The sequence below is a fragment of the Tachysurus fulvidraco genome, chromosome 15, assembly GCF_022655615.1.
Source record: "Tachysurus fulvidraco isolate hzauxx_2018 chromosome 15, HZAU_PFXX_2.0, whole genome shotgun sequence".
NCBI classification, from domain to species: Eukaryota; Metazoa; Chordata; class Actinopteri; order Siluriformes; family Bagridae; genus Tachysurus; species Tachysurus fulvidraco.
In genome coordinates this window covers 4,508,824-4,532,867 of record NC_062532.1, presented here as the reverse complement: position 1 = coordinate 4,532,867, position 24,044 = coordinate 4,508,824, and the positions used below count along the sequence as shown (strand labels likewise).

Genomic DNA, 24,044 nt, shown 5'->3' with positions numbered 1-24,044 from the left:
ATGTAACTGTTACGTCCCAGGGAGGTAATTTTTTTTACTATTACACTTATATTCATTTCCTTTTCTATTTATGTTAGCTTGTTAAAACTTTTCAGTCTCAAAGTTTCCCTTAAATAAGTCAAAATAGATTAAATACACCATGCGAGTTGCTCTTTACATGAGAAACATGTAACATATTCTCCAAATTGCACCCAAGAAGATTGGAACTGACCAGTGTTCATAAGTGTCAAGACAAATACAGCAACAAGCAAAGAGGCATTGACAGAGATTATTATTATCATTAATACTTCAGTAAAGTTCATTAAATCTAATCTGTTGTTAGTGTGGTCTTTAAACTTATGAACTGTGAATGGACTGACAAAGGTGGTACATGAGGAAGCAAAGGTGGTACATGAGGACAACAATGCAGTAAATAATTTAGGTGCATCAAAAAGCGTGTTCGTTAAGATACCAGCAGACAAGCTAATCCAGGGAGTTTGGGCATTAAAGGTAACAAAAAAAAAAAAAGTATTTGAACCTCATAATTAAATAGGAGAAGAAAAGGAGAAAGGAGAAGAAAAACTGCAAAAATGTCCACTTTTTGAAAAAAGACACCCCTTGAATAGGCTAGCTACGGCCCTGTGAACTCTTTTTACGTTTATACTTACAGTTACTGTTGTAGAACTTTTGTGAAATGTATGTATTCCATAATCATTAAATGTCGACTATTTTTCTGTCAATGTTATTTATTTCCCTCGTTGTTCCTCTGTAAGAATTTGACTATAAGAGACAGTCTCAGTGTTCATTGTCTCACAGAAATACATAGACATTGTGGAGTATCTAGATGTGACTGAGGATATGAGAATATGTTGTACTTTAATGAAACCTACAATGTTACAGTATATTTGTTAAGCCTTCGCACCACCTGCAGATCTTGTGAAAATGCCCCGTATATTGTATGCATTTGTTTCCTCTCCCACATTTGGGGAAAGATTTTGGATGACACATTAACATGTTTGTACCACTATGTTGTCTAGCACAATAAATAAAAAGCAGAATCCTGGGCACTCAAACCATTCAAACCAGAATTAATCTGAAATGTGTTTAAATAATGAGGATGAGATTCAACTGATGGAAGAAATGTGAATCATATGTAGGAACAGCCATCAAGAATTATATACAAAATGTACCTTTAAGGATTATGAAATTAAAACATAAGAATATTTTTACAATATTATTTTTATTAATCAGACACAACAATATATAAAGTTCAGAATTGTGATATTATAATAGTCGTTATGATTTAAACAAATATCTAGCTTGAAACTTTCTGTGATAATCCGCAGGATTATTGTTTTTGATTTAGACTCAGCTAGATCAGTGTTGTGTCTTGTGTCACACTGAATGAGGAGTTTTTGTACAGGGATGTTGTTTATTCCTCTCACTGTGAGGTTCACGAGCGCAGTAATACACAGCTGTGTCTTCAGTCTGCATGTTCTGTCCTGTTAATGTCACTGTGCTGCTGGACGTGTCTCTGGATACCTGAAACCTGCTTTTCAGTTTTTCATTGTAGCCAGTGACTCCACCACCACATATCCTTCCGATCCATTCCAGAGTTTTTCCTGCAGGTTGTCGTATCCAGTATGTACAGTAGCTGCAATCAGTTACTGAATATCCAGACACTTTACAGGTCAGAGTCAGTGACTGACCAGGAGTTAATACAGTGGATCCGGTCTGGATCAGCTCAACACTGTGAACACCTGTTAAAGAAAAGTTATTTTAATGATGTAAAAGCAAAAAGCTTTAAGGAACCAAAACTGTATTACATGTCAAATGTAAAAACACTTACAGTGTACGGCTGCCAGCAGCAGCAGCAGTAGGGATGTAGAGATCATGGTGTGTGTTGGAGCAGAAGAAGTAAAAGCTCTTGATCTTTGTTGCTTAAATCTATAACAGAGAAGGACATTTGCATAGAGACACTCCTTATCTTAGGGTCAAAATGGGATGGATTCTTATATGAGAAAACCTTCTCATCTTTTAAACATGTCTGTATTTTTTTAGATATATCTATCACTGCAGCTTGAGTTTATGTTTGAACCAATAAGAAGCTTAAGGCAGGTGTTATTGAGTAGATTTATACACCAGGGGTCAGCAACCCAGGGCTCCCTGTAGATTTGGAAAATAAATATTTAATAAAAATTTATTTTATTTTAGTTAGTTAGTTTTTTTTTTTTTAAAAAAGTCATTCTAAATTCTAAGATTATGATGCTCTTGTAACATTAAAATAAACCGTGTTTAATTTGTTTGTCGCTCAAAATATGCGTCATAACTGCCGACTTGCTACAGCACTGTAAATCCGACACACAGAAGCAGACGCATTTTTGGTTTGCTGCAGCTGGCAAATAAAATTTTGAAGTCATGAATACGAAGAGGACTCAGTTAGACATTGAAAGTAACCTTCAATCCAGCGTCATTTTTGTTAAGGTTAGTTCAATCTGTTCCAAATCTGTTTCAATCTATTTTTGTTTGCTTGCAGAAATAAAATTTTGTTTACTCGGTAGCAGTTCACTGATTTCATAAATGCAACACACTACAGTTTTTTCTATACTTTCCATTAAGGTAAAAAATTATACATGCAGTGTTCTCTTCATTTTAGATGTCAAAAGGGTTTTGTGGCTCCCTGTGTTTTTTTTTTGTTTTTGTTTTTTTTTCTGTGGGAAATGGATCCAAATGGGTCTTTGAGTGTTTAAGGTTGCCGACCCCTGTTATACACTATCAGGTGTTTTCAGGTAAATCTATAATAAGAAAACTTACAGAAATTTTTATTAATTTTGGAAAGGACCCTTTATTTCTATTCATTTATCATTCTGTTTAATTTAGAACCTTACATTATAACAGCATTATAAAATACATCTTGTCATAAACCACAACCACAGGAGGATGTAGTTACATAAATTATAGTGTTTTATTTGTCCACCCTGTGTTTAACAACCCAAATAACTAATCACACATTATGGAAAGAGTGAAAAAGAAGAGAAAATGTAGATATTAGTCTGATAATGACTGATACTGAATGAGTCTCATACAGAATGCAGTTTGTGGATTCACTTTTTTTCACTTTATTTGTTGAGCTCTGCTGCCTCCTTCAGTTGTTTCAGTTATTGAAGCTCAGACTATAAGTCTGTGTTTTTGTACTGATGTCTAAGGGGAAGTATCACTGTGTGTCACGGGCGCAGTAATAAACTGCAGTGTCTTCTGTCCTCATGCTGTTCATCGATGGTGAAGCGGCCCTGAACAGTACTGGAGTAATATATGTTACTACTGTAGATGCTTGCAACAAATTCCAGTCCTTTCCCAGGTGCCTGTCTGATCCAAGCCATCCGGTAGCTACTAATGTCTAATCCAGATCCTGTGCAGGTCAGTTTATGAGACTGATCAGGTTTGATGGTCACTGGATCAGACTCGATCAGTGTCTGACTGTAGGAATCTGAAATAGAAGAATATTCAAAGGTAGGAATTAATGTTAAAAATTTTTTTTTAAATAATATATATATATTTTTTAAATAATGTAATAAATATATATATATATAAATAATTATAAATAATGTAATCAACAGTCATCAAGTCATTTTCACGAAACAGGAATTAAATCTAAAGCCGACACGAAGACGTACAGAATGCAGCTGAAAGCAGCAGCAACACTGATAATGACAGCATTGTTGTTGATATAAAAGTGAAGTGAAGTAAAATGCTCAGCTGCTGTCCTCCTCCTCACTACACACACACACACACACACTCACACAGACCTCCTTAATGTAAGAGACACAAGTGGAGGATTTGCATGAAATGCATCATCATGATCTTGAAGTCTCAGGTTTACTCATTTATACATTAACGTTCTTCCTCTTAGAAGAATTGGTCTTAGAGTGAAATGAACAAAACACTAACGTGTCTCTGTGATTAACTGAACTGAACATGTTCAATCAACAATCATCTAAAATGAGCCTCACACGATAAAGTCAGTTTCTGTGTTCAGAAGGTGTTAGTTACATTTCTAGAACATAGGCTGTGTATTGGGACTATGATGTGTGAATTACAGTGTGTATTGGGGCTGTGATGTCTATTAGTTTGTTGGTTTGAGGAACAGTCAGAATCACATTTATCACATTTTTCTACCTGTGGGTTTTTCCAGTGTTTCCTGGAGCACAGAAACAGGGTTTATGTATATTTTCATTGCTGATCATTAGTTTAGGCCACGCCCACTTTAGGGTTATACCCAGGTACATTTGATTCAGTCATGTGAGCAAGAGGGTGTTTTTTTTTTTTTCATATCAGGATGAATTTGCATAAACACATTTCAGCTGTTTTTATAGTTTCATGAATCCTTCACAAAAACAAGCAGCTGCTGCCCCCTACAGGTGCAGATACAAAAATATTATAATGTTCTTGCTGTCAGGAAAAAAAAAAACCTTTCACATGGACCAACAATGTAAATAAAGAAAGTAGGAATTCAGAATTGGAGCATTTTTATCAGCATGGTTTAAAAGAGAGAAAACCCTCAGACACAGTATCAGCAGTAACATATTAAATCATTTGGTTTAACCAAATTATCTACTTCCATAGTTCTTAATCTGTTGATTTAATTAACTTTTTTCCATTCATTTTCTCAAAGCAGCTTTAAAAAAAAGAAAAGAAATGTACAATAAAAAATAAAAAATTTACATTTTTTCTATCATTTTTTGTAACAGACAATGAGCCTTTCATGTGTCTGTAGTAAGTCTGTGTTTTTGTACTGATGTATAAGAGGAAGTATCACTGTGTGTCACGGGCGCAGTAATAAACTGCAGTGTCTTCTGTCCTCATGTTGTTCATCTGCAGATACACCTGCTTCTTACTGTTGTCTCTGGAGATGGTGAAGCGGCCCTGAACAGTACTGGAGTAAAACTTCCTATCACTATCACCCTCAATAATTGCAACCCATTCCAGTCCTTTTCCAGGCGCCTGTCTGATCCAAGCCATCCAGTAGCTACTAATGTCTAATCCAGATGCTGTGCAGATTAGTTTATGAGATTGATCAGGTTTGATGATAACTGGATCAGACTCGATCAGTGTCTGACTGCAGGAATCTGAAATAGAAGAATAGTCAAAGGTAGGAATTAACATTAAAAATGAATGAATGAAAAATATTTGAATCAATTTACAAATAATACTCACATTGAATGAAGATTACTAGAGTAAAGTAACACAAAACTCTGCCTAGTCCCATCTCAAAGAATTAAAATGATTCCTGCTGCTGTAAATGAACACAAACTGCTGCTATGTTGTTGGGCTGAATGTTTCAGCATAAATGGTTCAAACACAGGATTTGGTTTGCATGACACACCCACTAGAGATATAAAAACATCCACAGAGGAACAGACGAGAGGAGAAAAAGCTTCCTGTAAATCTCCGGGTGTGTTTCATGCTGTCAGCTTCATCACTTCTCTTTACTCATTAGATCTCATGTCTTCTTTTGAAGCTGAATGTGCAGTAAAAGATGGTCTTGTTCACACAGACGGCTCTCACAAGGCATCAAACAACAGTAACTTGGTCCTGTATTGACAATAATTTCTAATTTCTGCTAAAAGAAATGAAGACCTAGAACTTTATCTAAAACAAGTTCCAACAGAAGCATAAGAACTCAGTGAAACATAGAGTAAGGAATTAAAGACATAGAGGCATGATATTCGAGGCAGGGTGATGGGATGCAGTAGCATGTGTGGACGTCTTTTGTTCCTCTAAGACCTCTCTCTGTGTTGTGTATTGAATCAACATTATTGGAGGAATTATTGCATTGTGAGTATATAACAGTGTGTTTGGAATGTAGGGATTCATTACTCAGTACATTACATTAATTGTCCATTTAGGTGAATAAAATACTTCCTAATGATGACCGAGTGACTGAATACATTACCCTGATTATTGTCTCGTTATACTGAATGATTATATGATTAGTTACAGTATATATATCCTTACACCTCTAATTCCAGTAGTTTTGTTCTCTATTAATAAGAGCACAGACATTTGTTCTCTTCTGGACACCTGAACACATAAAACCTGCAGACGCAGACGGGGAAAATGAGCTGCAGTTTATTTACAGTCATTTAAAGAACCGGAATATGAACATGTCTGAATCTGAACTTCGGGTGAACAAGAGGATGTTTTTGTATTATAACAGGGTGAATTTGCATAAACACACTTCAGTTGTTAGATTTCATAGTTTAATGAATCCTTCTTGAACACAAGCAGCTGCTGCCCCCTACAGGTGATTTTTAATTCCAGGAGTTTGTAGTAGTGATGCTGCAGTAAACATCTACATTTCAGTTTGATCTCTCGTCAGATTCTGTGCTGATGAACAGACTCTGTGTTTCTAAATTCAGGAAATGAACCATCGACCTGTAGTGTTCCTGCAGCTGGCATCACAATCAGGAGGAATAAAAGCATGAATAGTACAGTATATAGTCCCAACTAGTCATCACAATCATTGTCCTAGAGCTGATTTACCTCCAGTCAAATAAGTAAAGACGTCATAATGTAAATGTGATACATAACATGTGGATTATTATTATTAAAAATATTAATAGCTGCTAGAAGAGATTGTTATAAAGAGGAAGACCTGAGTACTGAGTGTGAATAGATGATGATGTTTATAATAAAGGTCTCTGGGGGTGCAGCTTCCTGCTGAGGGAATATTTACAGCTCACGATGACGTGCTTGTGTAAGTTTTTGTACAGCTCTGGAGTCTGTTGTGTCAGTGTGACTCTCGTGCACAGTAATAAACTGCCGTGTCTTCAGCTTTCACACTCTTCACTTCTAGATACAGCAAGTTTTTATTGGTGTCTTTACTGATGGAGAACTGGCCCTGTAGAGACTGAGCGAATGCAGTGCCGGTGCCACCATCAATGCGCCCGATCCACTCCAGTCCTTGTCCTGGTTTCTGACGGATCCAGTGCATCCAGTAGCCCATTGAGAAACCGGAGACAGTACAGTACAGAGTGACCGACTCTCCAGGTCTCTTCACCACAGAATCAGAGGAGGTCAGGGACTGTCCATAAGAATCTGGAAGAGAAGAATAGAACTCAGTAATGTTCTCTTATACTGATTATAATGCTAATAATCTTCACATAAAAAACATAAACATACATGAAATGAGTAGCAATAAAATACACTGTCCTAAAATCATCCTTCTCTGAGTTCTGCTTCACCCAGATTTAAAGTGTATGGGAGTGTTATCTCTCACAGAGCTCACTGGAAACTAGAGCAGCCAAGAACATGCTGTTTATACACCACTCTATTTGAATATGGAGCGTCCATGACCACTATGGAGGTGTTCAACCCACAACCACACGCTGCTCACTGGATAGATGAGTGGATGATAAGGTACTATGTAAATCTCTACAACAGAATGTTTCTCTATCAGAAAGGGAACCAAATCGAATCATTGTTAGAAGACACCTCACTCATCTAAGGAACACATTAGGAAACCTAAATGTAGGAATGTTTACGTGGTGATGGTTTATTTCACACAGACGGCTTTCTCCTGCTCCTGTATTGAGAAGGAGTAAAGCTCAGTGACAGAAAGAAAGGAATAAAACACTTGGGGAGGTTTTGTTACAGAAAAACAATCAACAATGAATCAAAGCAGAGTTTCTGTTATCATCACAACATGAAGTCTTTTATTCATCACCATTCACAATTTTTCTTTTCTTTTATTATTTATTCATAGTTTATTCATATGTTTAATCTTGTGTTAGGGCCAGAAAAACAAGTTATTTCCTGTTATCGTGTTCATTATTACAGCTAGAAACAGTCCTTCCCTCAACACTTGTCCTGAAACTGAGGAAAAAGTACAAACTTTTCTGTCCTGAAGACTTTCTCATGCTGTAAATAAAGTCACAGCTTTAACCCTGATCTCGCTCTGACACTGGAGACTCCTTCCAACAACACAAAATAAACATTCTCTTCACAGAAATCTTCATCATATCAAACACTGCAGATAGTTTATCTTCTAATTAAATGTTCACAAACAATTTGTAATTCAATATCTTCGTAATTGTTTGAGAAGTTTTTAAATAATGTCTGAAGTGTTTGGAATGTAGGGATTAGTTACTCAGTAAAATGTAGTTATTAAATTAAAGAAGTGAATTGTGATGAGGTTTTTGTGCAGCACTGCAGCTTGTCGTGTCACTGTGTGGATCACGAGCGCAGTAATACACAGCTGTGTCTTCAGTCTGCATGTTCTGTCCCCGTAAGGTCACGGAGTTACTGGAAGTGTCTCGAGAGACCACAAACTTGTCTTTAAATGAATCTTTTCTAAAGCTTTTCCTGCAGGTTGTCGAATCCAAGCTGTTCCATAGTGGCTGCTGCTATCAGTGATAGAAGCTCCAGACACTTTACAGGTGATGGTTAAAGTCTCTCCTGGCTTTATAAGCAGTGAGTCTGGCTGGATGAACTCAGTAGCACAGAACACATCTGTAAAAAGAGAAAAAGAAAAGGTGGACATGTCGAACTGAAAGGATCAGATGAAATAATAAAGCTTCAATGCAAACACTCACAGGGGGCGAGAGCCAGCAGCAGCAGTGGAGCTGAAGCAAACATGTTTGTGTTGAAGGAAGACTAATGAGAAGTGTTTCCTCTCTAGATCAGAACGCTGCTAATATTACAAGAGGAGATGCAGATTTGCATAAACATTACAGAGAGGCTGTGTTGAGTGCAGCTCTGCAGCTGTTAATCACACTCACACCCCGTTTCATCTCCATATCAATTTAATGTGGGAAATAATTCATCTGTTTGTTATTATTAATAATGATATGAACGTGTTGTTACTGTATGTAATTAATGCTTCCTGTTATGGTCAGATTGAAATCAGATGTATTTACAGTTCTCTCAGATTAATCTAAATCTGTTCCTGGTTTCTGTTGGATCCAGTGCATGAGGTACATGGAGAAGTACAGTAGGAGACAGAGACTTACAGACACGTACATCACTTTCCTTTGTTCATCACATCACATGTTAGATAGCAGCACTTTTCTTGTGCATTTAAAGTAATAGTGAACATAGTGAGAGCTTAAACATTCAAAGCCAGAAAAAAAGACATTCAGAAAACCTCAGGATTCACAGCAAATCAATGAAAATATCGAAATAATATATAATAAATATAATAAATAATATAATGTTAATTGTTTTATTTGTGTAACATATTTAAGAATAAATCCTGTTTTACAATTTCAATACGAATCGAAACAAATTAATTTTACTATATCGTTGCTGTCGGGTGGAATCCTCGTATCTCTAAAATCATTATTTTTCAAGAATTTAAAAAAACGCCGTATCTTATCTGCAATGCACAGGGTTTAGTCCGCGTTGCAGTTGATTGTCCTGTCCTCAGACGAGCACCAGAACTAGCAGGGGTCAAGATATTTTCAAGACTTAAGATTGGTTAATAACTTGTAAAAAAAAATAACAGACCCACGTGGGGACTGACCAATAGCATCGATACGTGAAAAAATATGAAATTGACAAAATTTGGACATACGAGGTTTCCGCCCGACAGTGACGATATATCGATTTATCATTTCCTACAATTATGTACAAGTCAATCCCACTGGGACAAGGAACAATGATTCAGTGAGCAGGACTGTAAACTTGGTCATGATCAATCTAAATCATAACTCAAATATAATATGATGTATAGATTTCATTTTAATTTACTTGATTTAACCGATATTGTATACATTTATATAGTCTCCAGCTTCTTACTCTCAATCAGTATGATTTTCTCCTTCTATCTATATTATTTAGAAAGCAGCACATCCTATTATTGTCATATATTGTACTTATTACACTTATTACAGACCTATATATGAAATGACCACAACTGCATGATTCAAAGACTATTTATAAAATATGTAGAATTTTGCAGTCTGGTTAACTGCGTAACAAATATTACAAAAATGATACACCATGAATAGTAAGTACATCACTTTCCTGTGTTCATCACATCACATGTTAGATAGCAGCACTTTTCTTGTGCATGTAATAGTGAACATAGTTAGAGCTTAAACATTCAAAGCCAGAAAAAAAACATTCAGAAAACCTCAGGTTTCAAAGAAATCAATGAAAATATCTAAATAATATCAATGTTATTAGTTTTCTTTGTATAACATATTTAAGAATAAATCCTGTATTACAATTTCAATATAAATCGAAACAAAAAACTAATTTTACTATATATCAATTTATCATTTCCTACAATTATGTACAAGTCAATCCCACTGGGACAAGGAACAATAACTTGAGTGAGCAGGACTGTAAATTTGGTCATTATCAATCTAAATCATAACTCAATTATAATATGATGTATAGATGTCAGTATTAATTTACATGATTTAAAAAGTATACATTTAAAATATAATTATAGTTTAAAATTTAGCACTACAATCTCATCAGATCACTTGACAGAAAGCTAGCTGATGTCTTCTTCTCACTTTTCTGAGAAACTTAGAGGGTGAACCATGGATTCCTCTAGATGTAGAAACCTCCTCATCTCATAAACTTCTCAAATATGTGATTATAAATCTATAAAATTTGGAACATTTAAATATGTTCTCAGGTGAATTTATGTGAAGTGAACACACTCTTCATATTGGCAAATTCAGTAAGGAGTAGTTGTAGTTGTTATAGGACAATAATCAAGGACCAGGTAGATCACAAGGACCAGGTTACATCACACTCAGGAATTGTAGAGGTGGTGGATGCAGGGACCGATAATTTATTGTGTAAAATATAAACAATACCCATGAATTTCTGCACCCTTTGGTTCTACTGTGACATGGAGTTACTGCTACAAATGTGTAGATAATAATTTTCTAATAATCAATGCCACTTAATCAATGTTAAAATTTATTTATTAATTAAAGAGGAATATGGTGAACTATTTTTATGTTTATAGTTACTGTTATTGTTGTGAAATGTATGTATTCAATAATCACTGATTGAAGTCGGACATTTAAAAAAATGTTATTTATTTCCATCTTTGTTCCTTTGTGGGAATTTGACAATAAGAGACTGTCTCACAGAAATACATTTCTCACAGAAATTGTGGAGTATCTAGATGTTACTGAAGATATGAGAATACGTTGTACTTTAAAGACACTTACAATGTTACAGTATATTTGTTGAGCTGTAGTGCCACCTGCAGATCTTGTGAAAATGCCCTTTATTTTGAATGCATTTTTCTCTTTGACCACATCTGGGGGAGAATTTTGAATGGCTGATTAACATGTTTGTACCACTGTGGTTTCTAGCACAGTCATAAACAGCAGAATCCTGGGCATTCAAACCGGACAGCTGCAGATTCACCATGTTTTTGGAGTTGTCTCTGGTAATTTCCAAACATCCCTCAATGTCTTTGGTGTATATTGATTTACTGGCATCATACCAGATAGCCCCAATCCATTCTAGAGCTTTTCCAGCTTATTGTCTGATCCAGTTCATGCCATAGCCACCAAAGTTAAACCCAGATCTTTTACAGGAAAGACTCAGAGTTTCTCCAGGTTTTTTCACCACTGAACCAGTGGGAATAGACTCAAGACTCTGACACTGAATACCTGATACAGAAAAAAGAACACGTGTATTTAAAAATAAATAATAAGATACATTCCGGATTCAGCATGAGAACTCACCTATGAAGCTGATTAGTAGCAGGAATAAGGAGAGTGGGATCTTCATGGTGAGTGTTGATGAGACTCGATCTCTCCACTCAGCTCAGCTGCACATAAATACAGCATGGACACACAGCAGTCTGGATTTGCATCATGACGTCATGATAGAAAACATGTGGGAGTCATGATGATGTAACAGAGCGAAAAAGCAACTAATCCTTCAACCTACATTATCATAAGGTCTTGTTAGTGATATGATTATTACAGTGATTATCATGTGCAGTAACATTAAAGATTTTGTATTATGGTTTAAAATCTATATTACAATTATTAAAACAATGAACTAACTATAATCTGTTTGTTCTCATTTGTGGATTATTTATTTATTTATTTTACATTTTGACTCCTATAGATCAGTGTTGTGTCTAGTGTTATTGTGGACACTGAATGAGGAGTTTTTGTACAGGGATGTTGTTTATTCGTCTCACTGTGGGGAAACGAGCGCAGTAATACACAGCTGTGTCTTCAGTCTGCATGTTCTGTCCTGTTAATGTCACTGTGCTGCTGGACGTGTCTCTGGAAATCTGAAACCTGCTTTTTAGTTTCTCACTGTAGACAGTGCCCCCACTAGAACATATGTATCCAATCCACTCCAGAGTTTTTCCTGCAGGTTGTCGTATCCAGTTTGTACAGTAGCTGCTATCAGTTAATGAATATCCAGACACTTTACAGGTCAGAGTCAGTGACTGACCAGGAGTTAATACTGTGGATCCGGTCTGGATCAGCTCAACACTGTGAACACCTGTTAAAGAAAAGTTATTTTAATGATGTAAAAGCAAAAAGCTTTAAGGAACCAAAACTGTATTACATGTCAAATGTAAAAACACTTACAGTGTACGGCTGCCAGCAGCAGCAGCAGTAGGGATGTAGAGATCATGGTGTGTGTTGGAGCAGAAGAAGTTAAAGCTCTTGGTCTTTGTTGCTTAAATCTATAACAGCGGAGGACATTTGCATAGAGACACTCCTTATCTTAGGGTCAACATGGGATGGATTCTTATATATACAGTACATTAATAAAAATGAGAAAACCTCCTCATCTTTTAAACATGTCTGTAATTTTTAGAGATATATATTACTGCAGCTTGAGATTGTGTTTGAAGTAAGAAGCTTAAGGCAGGTGTTAATAAGTTTAAACACTATCAGGTGTTTTCAGGTGAATTTATAATAAGAAAATTTACAGAAATTATTATTCATCTAAAACAGGAAACTTTATTTCTATTCATTTATAATGCTGTTTAATTTAGAACCTCACATTATAACAGCATTATAAAATACATCTTGTCATGTTACTGAGAAACCTCACAACCACAGGAGGATGTAGTTATATAAATTATAGTGTTTTTATTTGTCCAACCTGTGTTTAACAACCCAAATAACTAATCACACATTATGGAAAGAGTGAAAAAGAAGAGAAAATGTAGATATTTGTCTGATAATGACTGATACTGAATGAGTCTCATACAGAATGCAGTTTGTGGATTCACTTTTTTCACTTTATTTGTTGAGCTCTGCTGCCTCCTTCAGTTGTTTCAGTTATTGAAGCTCAGACTATGAGAACTGACTGTGTGTTAAACACAACACACTGCTGGAAACATGCTGTATTATTCCTGAATCCACTCATTAAACACTGATTCCAACTGCTGGTTAAAAATCCTGTAAAATGAAGGGATTAATAATGGTTCAGAATGAAGACTCTTTCAATAATGTTTTCTTTTTTATTTTAAAATGACTTTGTGTGACTGTGTTTTAAAATGCTGCAAACGATTCTGACTTCATTCCAGTGGAAGAAAGTGAAAGTGTGACTGAGATGATTTATTAGTTACACTGAGAGGATGTCTGTAACATGTCTCATAAGGTTTTTGTAAGAGGAATCCACTATTCTGTCTCACTGTGTGTAACGAGCGCAGTAATACACAGCTGTGTCTTCAGTCTGCATGTTCTGTCCTCCAATTGTTATTGTGTTAGTAGAAGTGTCTCTGGAGATGCTGAACTTATTTTTCAGTTTCTCACTGTAAGCTGTGCTCCCACCAGTATAGATGATTCCAATCCACTCCAGAGCTTTTCCTGCAGGTTGTCGAATCCAAGCTGTATGATAGCTCGTAACTGAATATGAAACCTTGCACTGGATGGAGAGACTCTGGCCTGGCTGGACTGTCATGGAAGCAGGCTGAGTCAGTTCCTCACCATGCACATCTGTGGAGGAAAACACATGGTGATATCTCACACAATATATGCTGCACCTTTATTCTTCATCTAGTAAATGAATGAATTTGATAAAGCACTCACAAGAAGCAGCTGCCAGCAGGAGCAGTAGAGATGTAGAGAACATGGTGTGTGTTGTTTGGACTGGAGTCTTCTCTGTTCTCCAAAGTTTAACAGACACCATCACATCATATAAATAGAGTGAGATCCAGCTCTGACACTTGGATTTGTTTATCTGCTGATGATGGGAGGAGAATGTATCTGAAATGTATTTATATCATGAGGAGGAGATTCATCTGATGGAGGACGTGTGGGTTTATAAACTCAGCTTTCAACAAGATTTTATATTTGAAACGTTGTCTTTGGAGATGTAAACATGTTTTCTCACAATATTTATACTATAATTGATTTAATATTGTGATTTACATCATTCAACTTCCACCTGAAAATGTGGGTTTGTACTGTAATGTGTCAGGGGCAGATGACCGAGGGGGTATTTTTATCAATAAATGAACTCAATGAGTAATACTATGGTAATACAGATGTGTTTTTGTAGTACTGTGTGTTGTACCATGAAAGGTTTAGCTCCGTTTCATGCAGAAGGAGACGGTCAACACCTAGAACCCGAGGCAGTTATAATGTTAGAGGCAGAGGTTGTAACGTTGCTGCCGATAACATGGAAACAGAAGACTTGGAGCATGTACGCATGTTTCAGGCACAAAGACTTGCAGTTACACAAGTAAGTGTATTGATTAATTTAATTTTCTGAACTTTAATTGATAGAAAGCCGTATTCTGTTAGTACTACGTTTTTCTTGCCTTATCGTAAGCCTTTCTTCACTTTCTTTCTTTGTTTTTATCCTCCATGTCAATGTTAAAACCGCTTTCTGCTAATGTCACACATGCGCATTGAACACTTTATCCACCCATATTGACAAGACACACCCCTTTCTGCTCATTGGCTACACGTTAGTTTTGTTTTTGTTTTGTTTGGTGGTCCAACGCAGTTTTCTGAAGCATTTCTCAAACAACAGAGACCACACCTTTAACTGACCTGAACATGTTCAATCAACAATCGTCTAAAATGAGCCTCACACAATAAAGTTGCAGTTGCTGTGTTCAGAAGGTGTTAGTTACATTTTAGTACAAAGGCTGCGTATATTCAGACTAGGATGTGTGTATTACGGTGTGTAGTCGGACCGGGATGTGTGTATTACATTGTGTATTGGGACTGGGATGTGTGTATTACAGTGTGTACTGGGACTGGGATGTGTGTATTATATTGTATATTGGGACTGGGATGTGTGTATTACAGTGTGTAGTCGGAGCAGGATGTGTGTATTACATTGTGTATTGGGACTGGAATGTGTGTATTATAGTGTGTATTGGGACTGGGATGTGTGTATTACAGTGTGTACTGGGACTGGGATGTGTGTATTACAGTGTGTACTGGGACTGGGATGTGTGTATTATAGTGTATATTGGGACTGGGATGTGTGTATTACAGTGTGTACTGGGACTGGGATGTGTGTATTACAGTGTGTACTGGGACTGGGATGTGTGTATTATAGTGTATATTGGGACTGGGATGTGTGTATTACAGTGTGTACTGGGACTGGGATGTGTGTATTACAGTGTGTACTGGGACTGGGATGTGTGTATTACAGTGTGTACTGGGACTGGGATGTGTGTATTACAGTGTGTATTGGGACTGGGGTGTGTGTATTACAGTGTGTATTGGGACTGGGATGTGTGTATTATAGTGTGTATTGGGACTGGGATGTGTGTATTACAGTGTGTACTGGGACTGGGATGTTTGTATTACAGTGTGTATTGGGACTGGGATGTGTGTATTACAGTGTGTATTGGGACTGGGATGTGTGTATTACAGTGTGTATTGGGACTGGGATGTGTGTATTACAGTGTGTACTGGGACTGGGATGTGTGTATTACAGTGTGTATTGGGACTGGGATGTGTGTATTACAGTGTGTACTGGGACTGGGATGTGTGTATTACAGTGTGTAGTGGGAATGGGATGTGTGTATTACAGTGTGTACTGGGACTGGGATGTGTGTATTACAGTGTGTAGTGGGAATGGGATGTCATCTAGTTTGTTGGTTAGATCAACAGTCAGAAGCACATTAACACAGCATGCTGACAGAGCTGACATTTCTACCTACAGTATGGCATTTTCCAGTGTTTCCAGGAGCATAGAAACAGAGTTAATCTATATTTTTATTAATAGTTTAGGCCACACCCAGTTTAGGGTTATATCCAGGTACATTTATAGATAATTGGAACAGTAAATAGAATCAAACCGTGTTCATCTGTGTTACAATTATAAGTTAAGCAACTTCAGTTAGTTCAGTTACAATGTGTGTCTGGTTTTTGTACAGCTGCTTCCTCAGCTCCAGTCACTGTGGCTTCTCGGGCACAGTAAAAAACCCGCAGTGTCCTCTGTCCTCAGACTCTTGGCCTCTAAGTACTGTGTGCTTGCTGAGACATCTTCTGTTAAAGTGAGCTGGTTCTTCACAGACTCTGCATATATTGCTGCATTACTGCCTGCATCCATCCTGCCAATCCATTCCAGAGCTTTCCCTGGTTTCTGTCTGATCCAGTGTATGTAGTACTTAGTCATATCAAAGCCGTGAATCTTACAGGAGATCTTCACAGTTTCTCCAGGTCTCTTTACCACAGCAGGAGTCTGGTCCAGTTTGATCTCATCACTGCTGACACCTAGCAGATAAAACATAACAAGCAAAGATCATCATCAACACAGTCAAGATATTCTGAGGGAAGAAATAAACAGTACAGAAGTCTCAGGTACCTTTGGTTAACATTATAACAAAGATGTAGTACTGAGTGACCCTCAGCCCCATCATCATGCTCTTTGATTCAGTCGTGTGACTCAAACTTCGGGTGAGCAAGAGGCTGTTTTTTTATAACGGTGAATTTGCATGAACACACTTCAGCTGTTAGATTTCATAGTTTCATGAATCCTTCTCAAAAACAAGCAGCTGCTGCCCCCTACAGGTGCAGATACAGAAGATTATAATGTTCTGGCTGTTAGTAAAAAAAAAATTCACATTGACCAATAATGAAAATATTTTTTTTCCAGCATGGTTTAAATGAGAGAAAACACTCAGATACAGTATCAGCAGTAACATAGTAAATCAATTGGTTTAACCAAATCAATTCATTTGGAAATCAATATTAGTCTCAATGATTATGACACTGAGCTCTTTTTCTAGCTGTTTTTAACATTTGCATCCATATTTCTCAATCTGTGAATTCAATTCAGTTCAATTAATTTGTTTAACACATTTAACAAATGACATTGTCTCAAAGCAGCTTCACAAAAGTACAGAAACATTGAATCAAAATATTAAAGTTTAAAATTAATATTTATCTCTAACATTTATCAATAATAAGCAAGACTGAGGTGACGTCAGCAAAGGGAAAAACTCTTTGAGATGATATGAGGAAGAAACCTTGAGAGGTTTAGGTAGGAATCCTCATCCTCATTTGGGTGACACTGACAGGAAATAATGTCAATGTAAATAATAACCTTTATACAGTTTGTAGTCAGTTTGTCACATTGTGAAATATAGGAAATAAATATTATTTTGCATTTATTCAGAAACGAATTCAATAACACAATAGCGTAATCCACGTCGCCTTGAAAAAAATTATTATTGTATTCTTTGACTTTGTATTTCCCAGTGTGATAGTGAGAGAACTGTAGAAGCAGTTGTCCATAAAACTAAGAAACAGAGCACAATATTACAATCACTGAGACTGATATTAAACTGTTTTGACTGTGTGTTCATAAGAAGATCTATTCAGAAATGAATAAATTAATCTCCAGATTCATCATTTATTATTAATATTATTATATGATTACAATTATTGCACACAAATATATCACTACCAACTGCATAATGTGAACAATTTCTAAAAGAATTCTTTCAAATTTGTGTGAATGTTCTGTCCTCACTAAACATATAACTTCTCTATCTAGTTAGACCAGGGGTCGGCAACCCGCAGCTCCGGAGCCGCAAGTGGCTCTTTCATCCCTTTGCTGTGGCTCCCTGTAGATTTGGAAAATCTATCACAATATCACTCAAAAAACCTGATTACTGTATGCGAACTAATGTCGTCGCAATTATAGCTGCAAATGACCCGAAACATTTTTAAAACTTCTCATGATTTCTAAGTTAAGTTAAACTGACCTGAATATAGTGTGCAAATATATCCACTTATGGTAGAGAGATTGTTGCTTTTAATGTTTCCTCTTCAGAATACTCGAAAAATTCTCATCGCAGCAGTCAACCGCAACTGACAAACTGTGATTAAAATAACCATGTCTTGAACAAGCAGAAAACCATTTAAAAACTCCGCCACTAGATGGCGTTATATCATATTGACTGTGAGTGAAAGTAGAAAATGTAAGCAGCTAATAAGGTTTTGCAATGTAGTGAGCGGTTGGCAAACACAACGCACTACTGCGCACCTCTATTTTAATTCGGTAAAAACGTAAGCAGTGGCTGATCTTGGCAGGATACACGTAAATTTCCGTAATTTTTTTCCGTAGACAAAAAGGTCTCCACGGGCCGTAGTTTGGAGACCCCTGCTCTAGATGTAAAAACCTCCTCATCTCATGAACAACTCTAATCTGTGATTTTAAATCTATAATATTAGGTACAATAAGAGTAGTTCACATGTGAATTTCTTTGAAGTGAACACACTCTTCATATCAGCATTCAGTAAGGAGTAAAAAACACGTGTGTGTTGTTATAGGACAATAATCAAGGACCAGGTGGTGTGATGTCAGGAATTGTAGAGGCGGTGGATGCAGGTGCCGATAATTTATTGTGTAAAGTACAAACAAAACCCATTAAATTGTGTAATTCTGCAACCTTTTGCTCTACTGTGACATGAAATTACTGCTACAAACTTGAAGATAATTATTTTCTATAAATCAATTATCTTTGGCTAATATTTACATTTGTTTGATGGTCTAAAACATTAACGTGCAAAAAAGAAATAAAAAATCAGGAACATCATATTTTTACACCACAGTATATAACATATACATATTATAAATGAGAAAACCTCCTCATCTTTTAAACGTGTCTGTATTTTTTAGAGATATCTATCACTGCAGCTTGAGCTTATGTTTGAACCAATAAGAAGATTAAGGCAGGTGTTAATGAGTAAATTTATACATTATCAGGTGTTTTCAGGTGAATAACAGAAATTATTATTCATTTACAGTAGAACAGGGAACTATTGTTGTTTATTTAGACTCGGATACATCAATTATTGATTATTGATTGATTATTATCAGTGTTTCTTGTGTCACATTGAATGAGGAGTTTTTGTACAGGGATGCTGTTTATTCGTCTCACTGTGTGGATCACGAGCGCAGTAATACACAGCTGTGTCTTCAGTCTGCATGTTCTGTCCTGTTAATGTCACTGTGCTGCTGGATGTGTCTCTGGTAACCTGAAACCTGCTTTTCAGTTTCTCACTGTAGTAAGTGTTACCGCTACCACATATACGTGCGATCCATTCCAGAGTTTTTCCTGCAGGTTGTCGTATCCAGTGTGTACAGTAGCTGCTATCAGTTACTGAATATCCAGACACTTTACAGGTCAGAGTCAGTGACTGACCAGGAGTTAATACTGTGGATCCGGTCTGGATCAGCTCAACACTGTGAACACCTGTTAAAGAAAAGTTATTTTAATGATGTAAAAGCAAAAAGCTTTAAGGAACCAAAACTGTATTACATGTCAAATGTAAAAACACTTACAGTGTACGGCTGCCAGCAGCAGCAGCAGCAGCAGTAGGGATGTAGAGATCATGGTGTGTGTTGGAGCAGAAGAAGTAAAAGCTCTTGATCTTTGTTGCTTAAATCTATAACAGAGAAGGACATTTGCATAGAGACACTCCTTATCTTAGGGTCAACATGGGATGGATTCTTATATATAAATATAAATGAAAAACTTCCTGCAGATGAGAAAACTTCCACATCTTTTTAAACGTCTGTATTTTTTAGAGATATCTATCACTGCAGCTTGAGCTTATGTTTGAACCAATAAGAATTTTAAGGCAGGTGTTTTTGAGTAATTTTATCAGGTGTTTTCAGGTGATTTATGAATTGAAAAATTACGGACATTTTAAATCATCTAGAACAGGAAACTTTATTTCTATTCATTTATATTTCTGTTTAATTTAGAAGCTTACTTTATAACAGCATTATAAAATACATCTTGTCATGTTACTGAGAAACCTCACAACCACAGGAGGATGTAGTTACATAAATTATAGTGTTTTTATTTGTCCAACCTGTGTTTAACAACCCAAATAACTAATCACACATTATGGAAAGAGTGAAAAAGACGAGAAAATGTAGATATTTGTCTGATAATGACTGATACTGAATGAGTCTCATACAGAATGCAGTTTGTGGATTCACTTTTTTCACTTTATTTGTTGAGCTCTGCTGCCTCCTTCAGTTGTTTCAGTTATTGAAGCTCAGACTATAAGTCTGTGTTTTTGTACTGTTGTCTAAGGGGAAGTATCACTGTGTGTCACGGGCGCAGTAATAAACTGCAGTGTCTTCTGTCCTCATGTTGTTCATCTGCAGATAAACCTGCTGCTTACTGTTGTCTCTGGAGATGGTGAAGCGGCCCTTAACAGCGCTGGAGTAACGTATGTCACTGCCGTGGATAATTGCAACCCATTCCAGCCCTTTTCCAGGTGCCTGTCTGATCCAAGCCATGTAATAGCTACTAAAGGTAAATCCAGAGGCTGTGCAGGTCAGTTTATGAGACTGATCAGGTTTGATGATCACTGGATCAGACTCGATCAGTGTCTGACTGCAGGAATCTGAAATAGAAGAATATTCAAAGGTAGGAATTAACATTAAAAATTAATGAATGAAAAATATTTTAAGTATGTAACAAATAATACTAACATTGAATGAAGATTACTAGAGTAAAGTAACACAAAACTCTGCCTAGTCCCATCTCAAAGAATTAAAATGATTCCTGCTGCTGTAAATGAACACAAACTGCTGCTATGTTGTTGGGCTGAATGTTTCAGCATAAATGGTTCAAACACAGGATTTGGTTTGCATGACACACCCACTAGAGATATAAAAACATCCACAGAGGAACAGACGAGAGGAGAAAAAGCTTCCTGTAAATCTCTGGGTGTGTTTCATGCTGTCAGCTTCATCACTGCTCTTTACTCATTAGATCTCATGTCTTCTTTTGAAGCTGAATGTGCAGTAAAAGATGGTCTTGTTCACACAGACGGCTCTCACAAGGCATCAAACAACAGTAACTTGGTCCTGAATTGACAATAATTTCTAATTTCTGCTAAAAGAAATTAAGACCTAGAACTTTATCTAAAACAAGTTCCAACAGAAGCATAAGAGCTCAGTGAAACATAGAGTAAGGAATTAAAGACATAGAGGCATGATGTTCGAGGCAGGGTGATGGGATGCAGTAGCATGTGTGGACGTCTTTTGTTCCTCTAAGACCTCTCTCTGTGTTGTGTATTGAAACGTTATTGGATGAATTATTGTATTGTGAGTATATACCAGTGTGTTTGGAATGTAGGGATTCATTACTCAGTACATTACATTAATTGTCCATTTAGGTGAATAAGGACTGGGATGGACTCTGGAGCCTGCACGCTGACCCAATAAAACACTTCCTAATGATGACCGAGTGACTGAATACATTACCCTGATTATTGTCTCGTGATACTGAATGATTATATGATTAGTTACAGTATATATATCTTTACACCTTTAATTCCAGTAGTTTTGTTCTCTATTAATAAGAGCACAGACATTTGTTCTCTTCTGGACTCCTGAACACATAAAACCTGCAGACGCAGACGGGGAAAATGAGCTGCAGTTTATTTACAGAGTCATTTAAAGAACCGGAATATGAACATGTCTGAATCTGAACTTCGGGTGAGCAAGAGGATCTTTTTGTATTATAACAGGGTGAATTTGTATAAGCACACTTCAGCTGTTAGATTTCATAGTTTCATGAATCCTTCTTGAAAACAAGCAGCTGCTGCCCCCTACAGGTGATTTTTAATTCCAGGAGTTTGTAGTAGTGATGCTGCAGTAAACATCTACATTTCAGTTTGATCTCTCATCAGATTCTGTGCTGCTGAACAGACTGTGTTTCTAAATTCAGGAAATGAACCATCGACCTGTAGTGTTCCTGCAGCTGGCATCACAATCAAAAATGACTTTGTGTGACTATGTTTTAAAATGCTTTATGTTATAAGTGTGACTGAGATGATTTACTAGTTACACTGAGAGGATGTCTGTAACATGTCTCATAAGGTTTTTGTAAGAGAAATCCACTATCCAAGTCTGTAGTTTTCAGATTTATTCATACTAGACAATTAGCGTTAGTATTAAGTTGCATTTTATGTATCACTTCATCATGACTGCTACTGCATGTGCTTGAATATACAGAATTTTCAAGATTTTATTTAATTTATTTGACATGTATCTGAAATGTATTTATGTCATGATGAGGAGATTTATCTGATGGAGGATGTGTGGATCATATGTCGAAATAGGCATCAAGGATTAAATAATACATTTACCTTTGAGGATTATTATCTATGACTGAGAATATTGGGATCATGATAACAGAACAACTTTTACATTTCTATAGTCATGGAATAATGCTCTCACACTTTCACATATGTTCACACAAATGTTAATTATTATTTGTCAAAAATTCAACAGGTTCTTATGTTCAGGATAGTGATATGATTATGACGAGCAGCATTGTTAAAGATATAATATTATGTATTTAAATCAACACTACTATCTTAAACAAATAACTAGATTGAAACTTTTTGTGATGATTTGTGGGATTATTGTTTTACATTTAGACTCGGATTCATCAGTGTTGTGTCTTGTGTCCTGTTATTTTAATACTGCATGAGGAGTACAGGGATGTCACAGGGGGGTGGAAGACAACGAATAAGTGAAGAAGTCGATCGGCGATGGCGATGGGTTCTGCCCGGAGGAATCGGGGACAGGAGGAGGGTGTTGGATCGCAGCAGTGGTGATGCGTAGGTGCGGCTCCAAGGCGAGGATTTAAAGGAGGGGAAATTACGGAAGTTGTGCCGGATTGGTGCGCCTCGTGGACAGCTGATTAGCAGCTGATGCAGCTTACTACGTGGCCTGCCTGAAATAACGCGATGCTTGATATGTTAGTGAGGAAAGAGTGACAAAAAAGGCAAAAACAAGTGAAGACAAAAGCGATGAAGAAAATTAAGCAAAATTAATGTAAAGAAAACTGAAATTGTAGCAATTAAGTTCAGTTAAGTTCGTTAATTTTGGTGAAGTTTAGTTAAGTTCCATTTAAGTGTACAGTAGCATTAAGAGTGTACAGTAGCGAGTAAGTGAACGGAAGTGAAAGTGAAACGTACGAGACAAATTCCTCCTAACTCCTCCACCTGTTTACTCCTCCCTCAACCTCCGTGCGCATCTTCCGTTAGCTCAAGTCGTCTGATCTCCAAGGTAAATAATCCACTTTATAGTAAAACCAGTTTATTTTTTTTAACATTCTCTTTTATTACTGTATGTTTTATACAATATTTGTCATTTATAAATACAGGTACTGTACATTTTTCATATTCAAAACACATAAACAAAACAACTGGAGTTAAATTTTGCGAGCTGGAACGGATTAATGGGATTTCAATTAATTTAAATGGTGAAAATTGCTTTGAGATGCGAGCAAATTGAGATATGAGCAAGGTCACAGAATAAATTAAACTCGTATCTTGAGGTATTACTGTATATTGAACTCTTTATGTTTAAAGTTACAGTTAATGTTATGGAACTTTTGTAAAATGTATGTATTCAGTAATCACTAATTAAAGTCAGACATTTTTCTGTAAATGTTATTTATTTCCCTTTTGGTTCCTCTGTAAGAATATGACTATAAGAGACAGTCTCAGTGTTCATTGTGTCACAGAAATACATAGAAATTGTGGAGTATCTAGATCTGACTGAGTATATGAGAATATGGAATTTGACAGCAA

The 24,044-nt window shown here is 36.4% G+C and overlaps 1 pseudogene and 3 gene segments (V, D, J or C); all 4 read right to left on the bottom strand.

Moving 5' to 3' along the window:
- LOC113640841 overlaps positions 1-3,792 on the bottom strand; it is a 30,053-nt gene extending 26,261 nt beyond the window's left edge. Inside the window, 1 exon segment of the V gene segment in view lies at positions 3,654-3,792. Within this exon segment, the coding sequence occupies positions 3,654-3,696 (43 nt within the window).
- Positions 3,793-4,776: 984 nt separating this feature from the next.
- LOC113645979 lies at positions 4,777-16,903 on the bottom strand. The segment is given in 3 exon segments: positions 4,777-4,820; positions 16,389-16,679; positions 16,771-16,903. Coding segments are annotated over 3 exon segments (378 nt in total).
- LOC113646127 lies at positions 6,717-7,604 on the bottom strand. The segment is given in 2 exon segments: positions 6,717-7,077; positions 7,162-7,604. Coding segments are annotated over 2 exon segments (348 nt in total).
- Positions 10,547-11,801, bottom strand: LOC125138633 (annotated as a pseudogene).
- Positions 16,904-24,044: the final 7,141 nt, after the last annotated feature.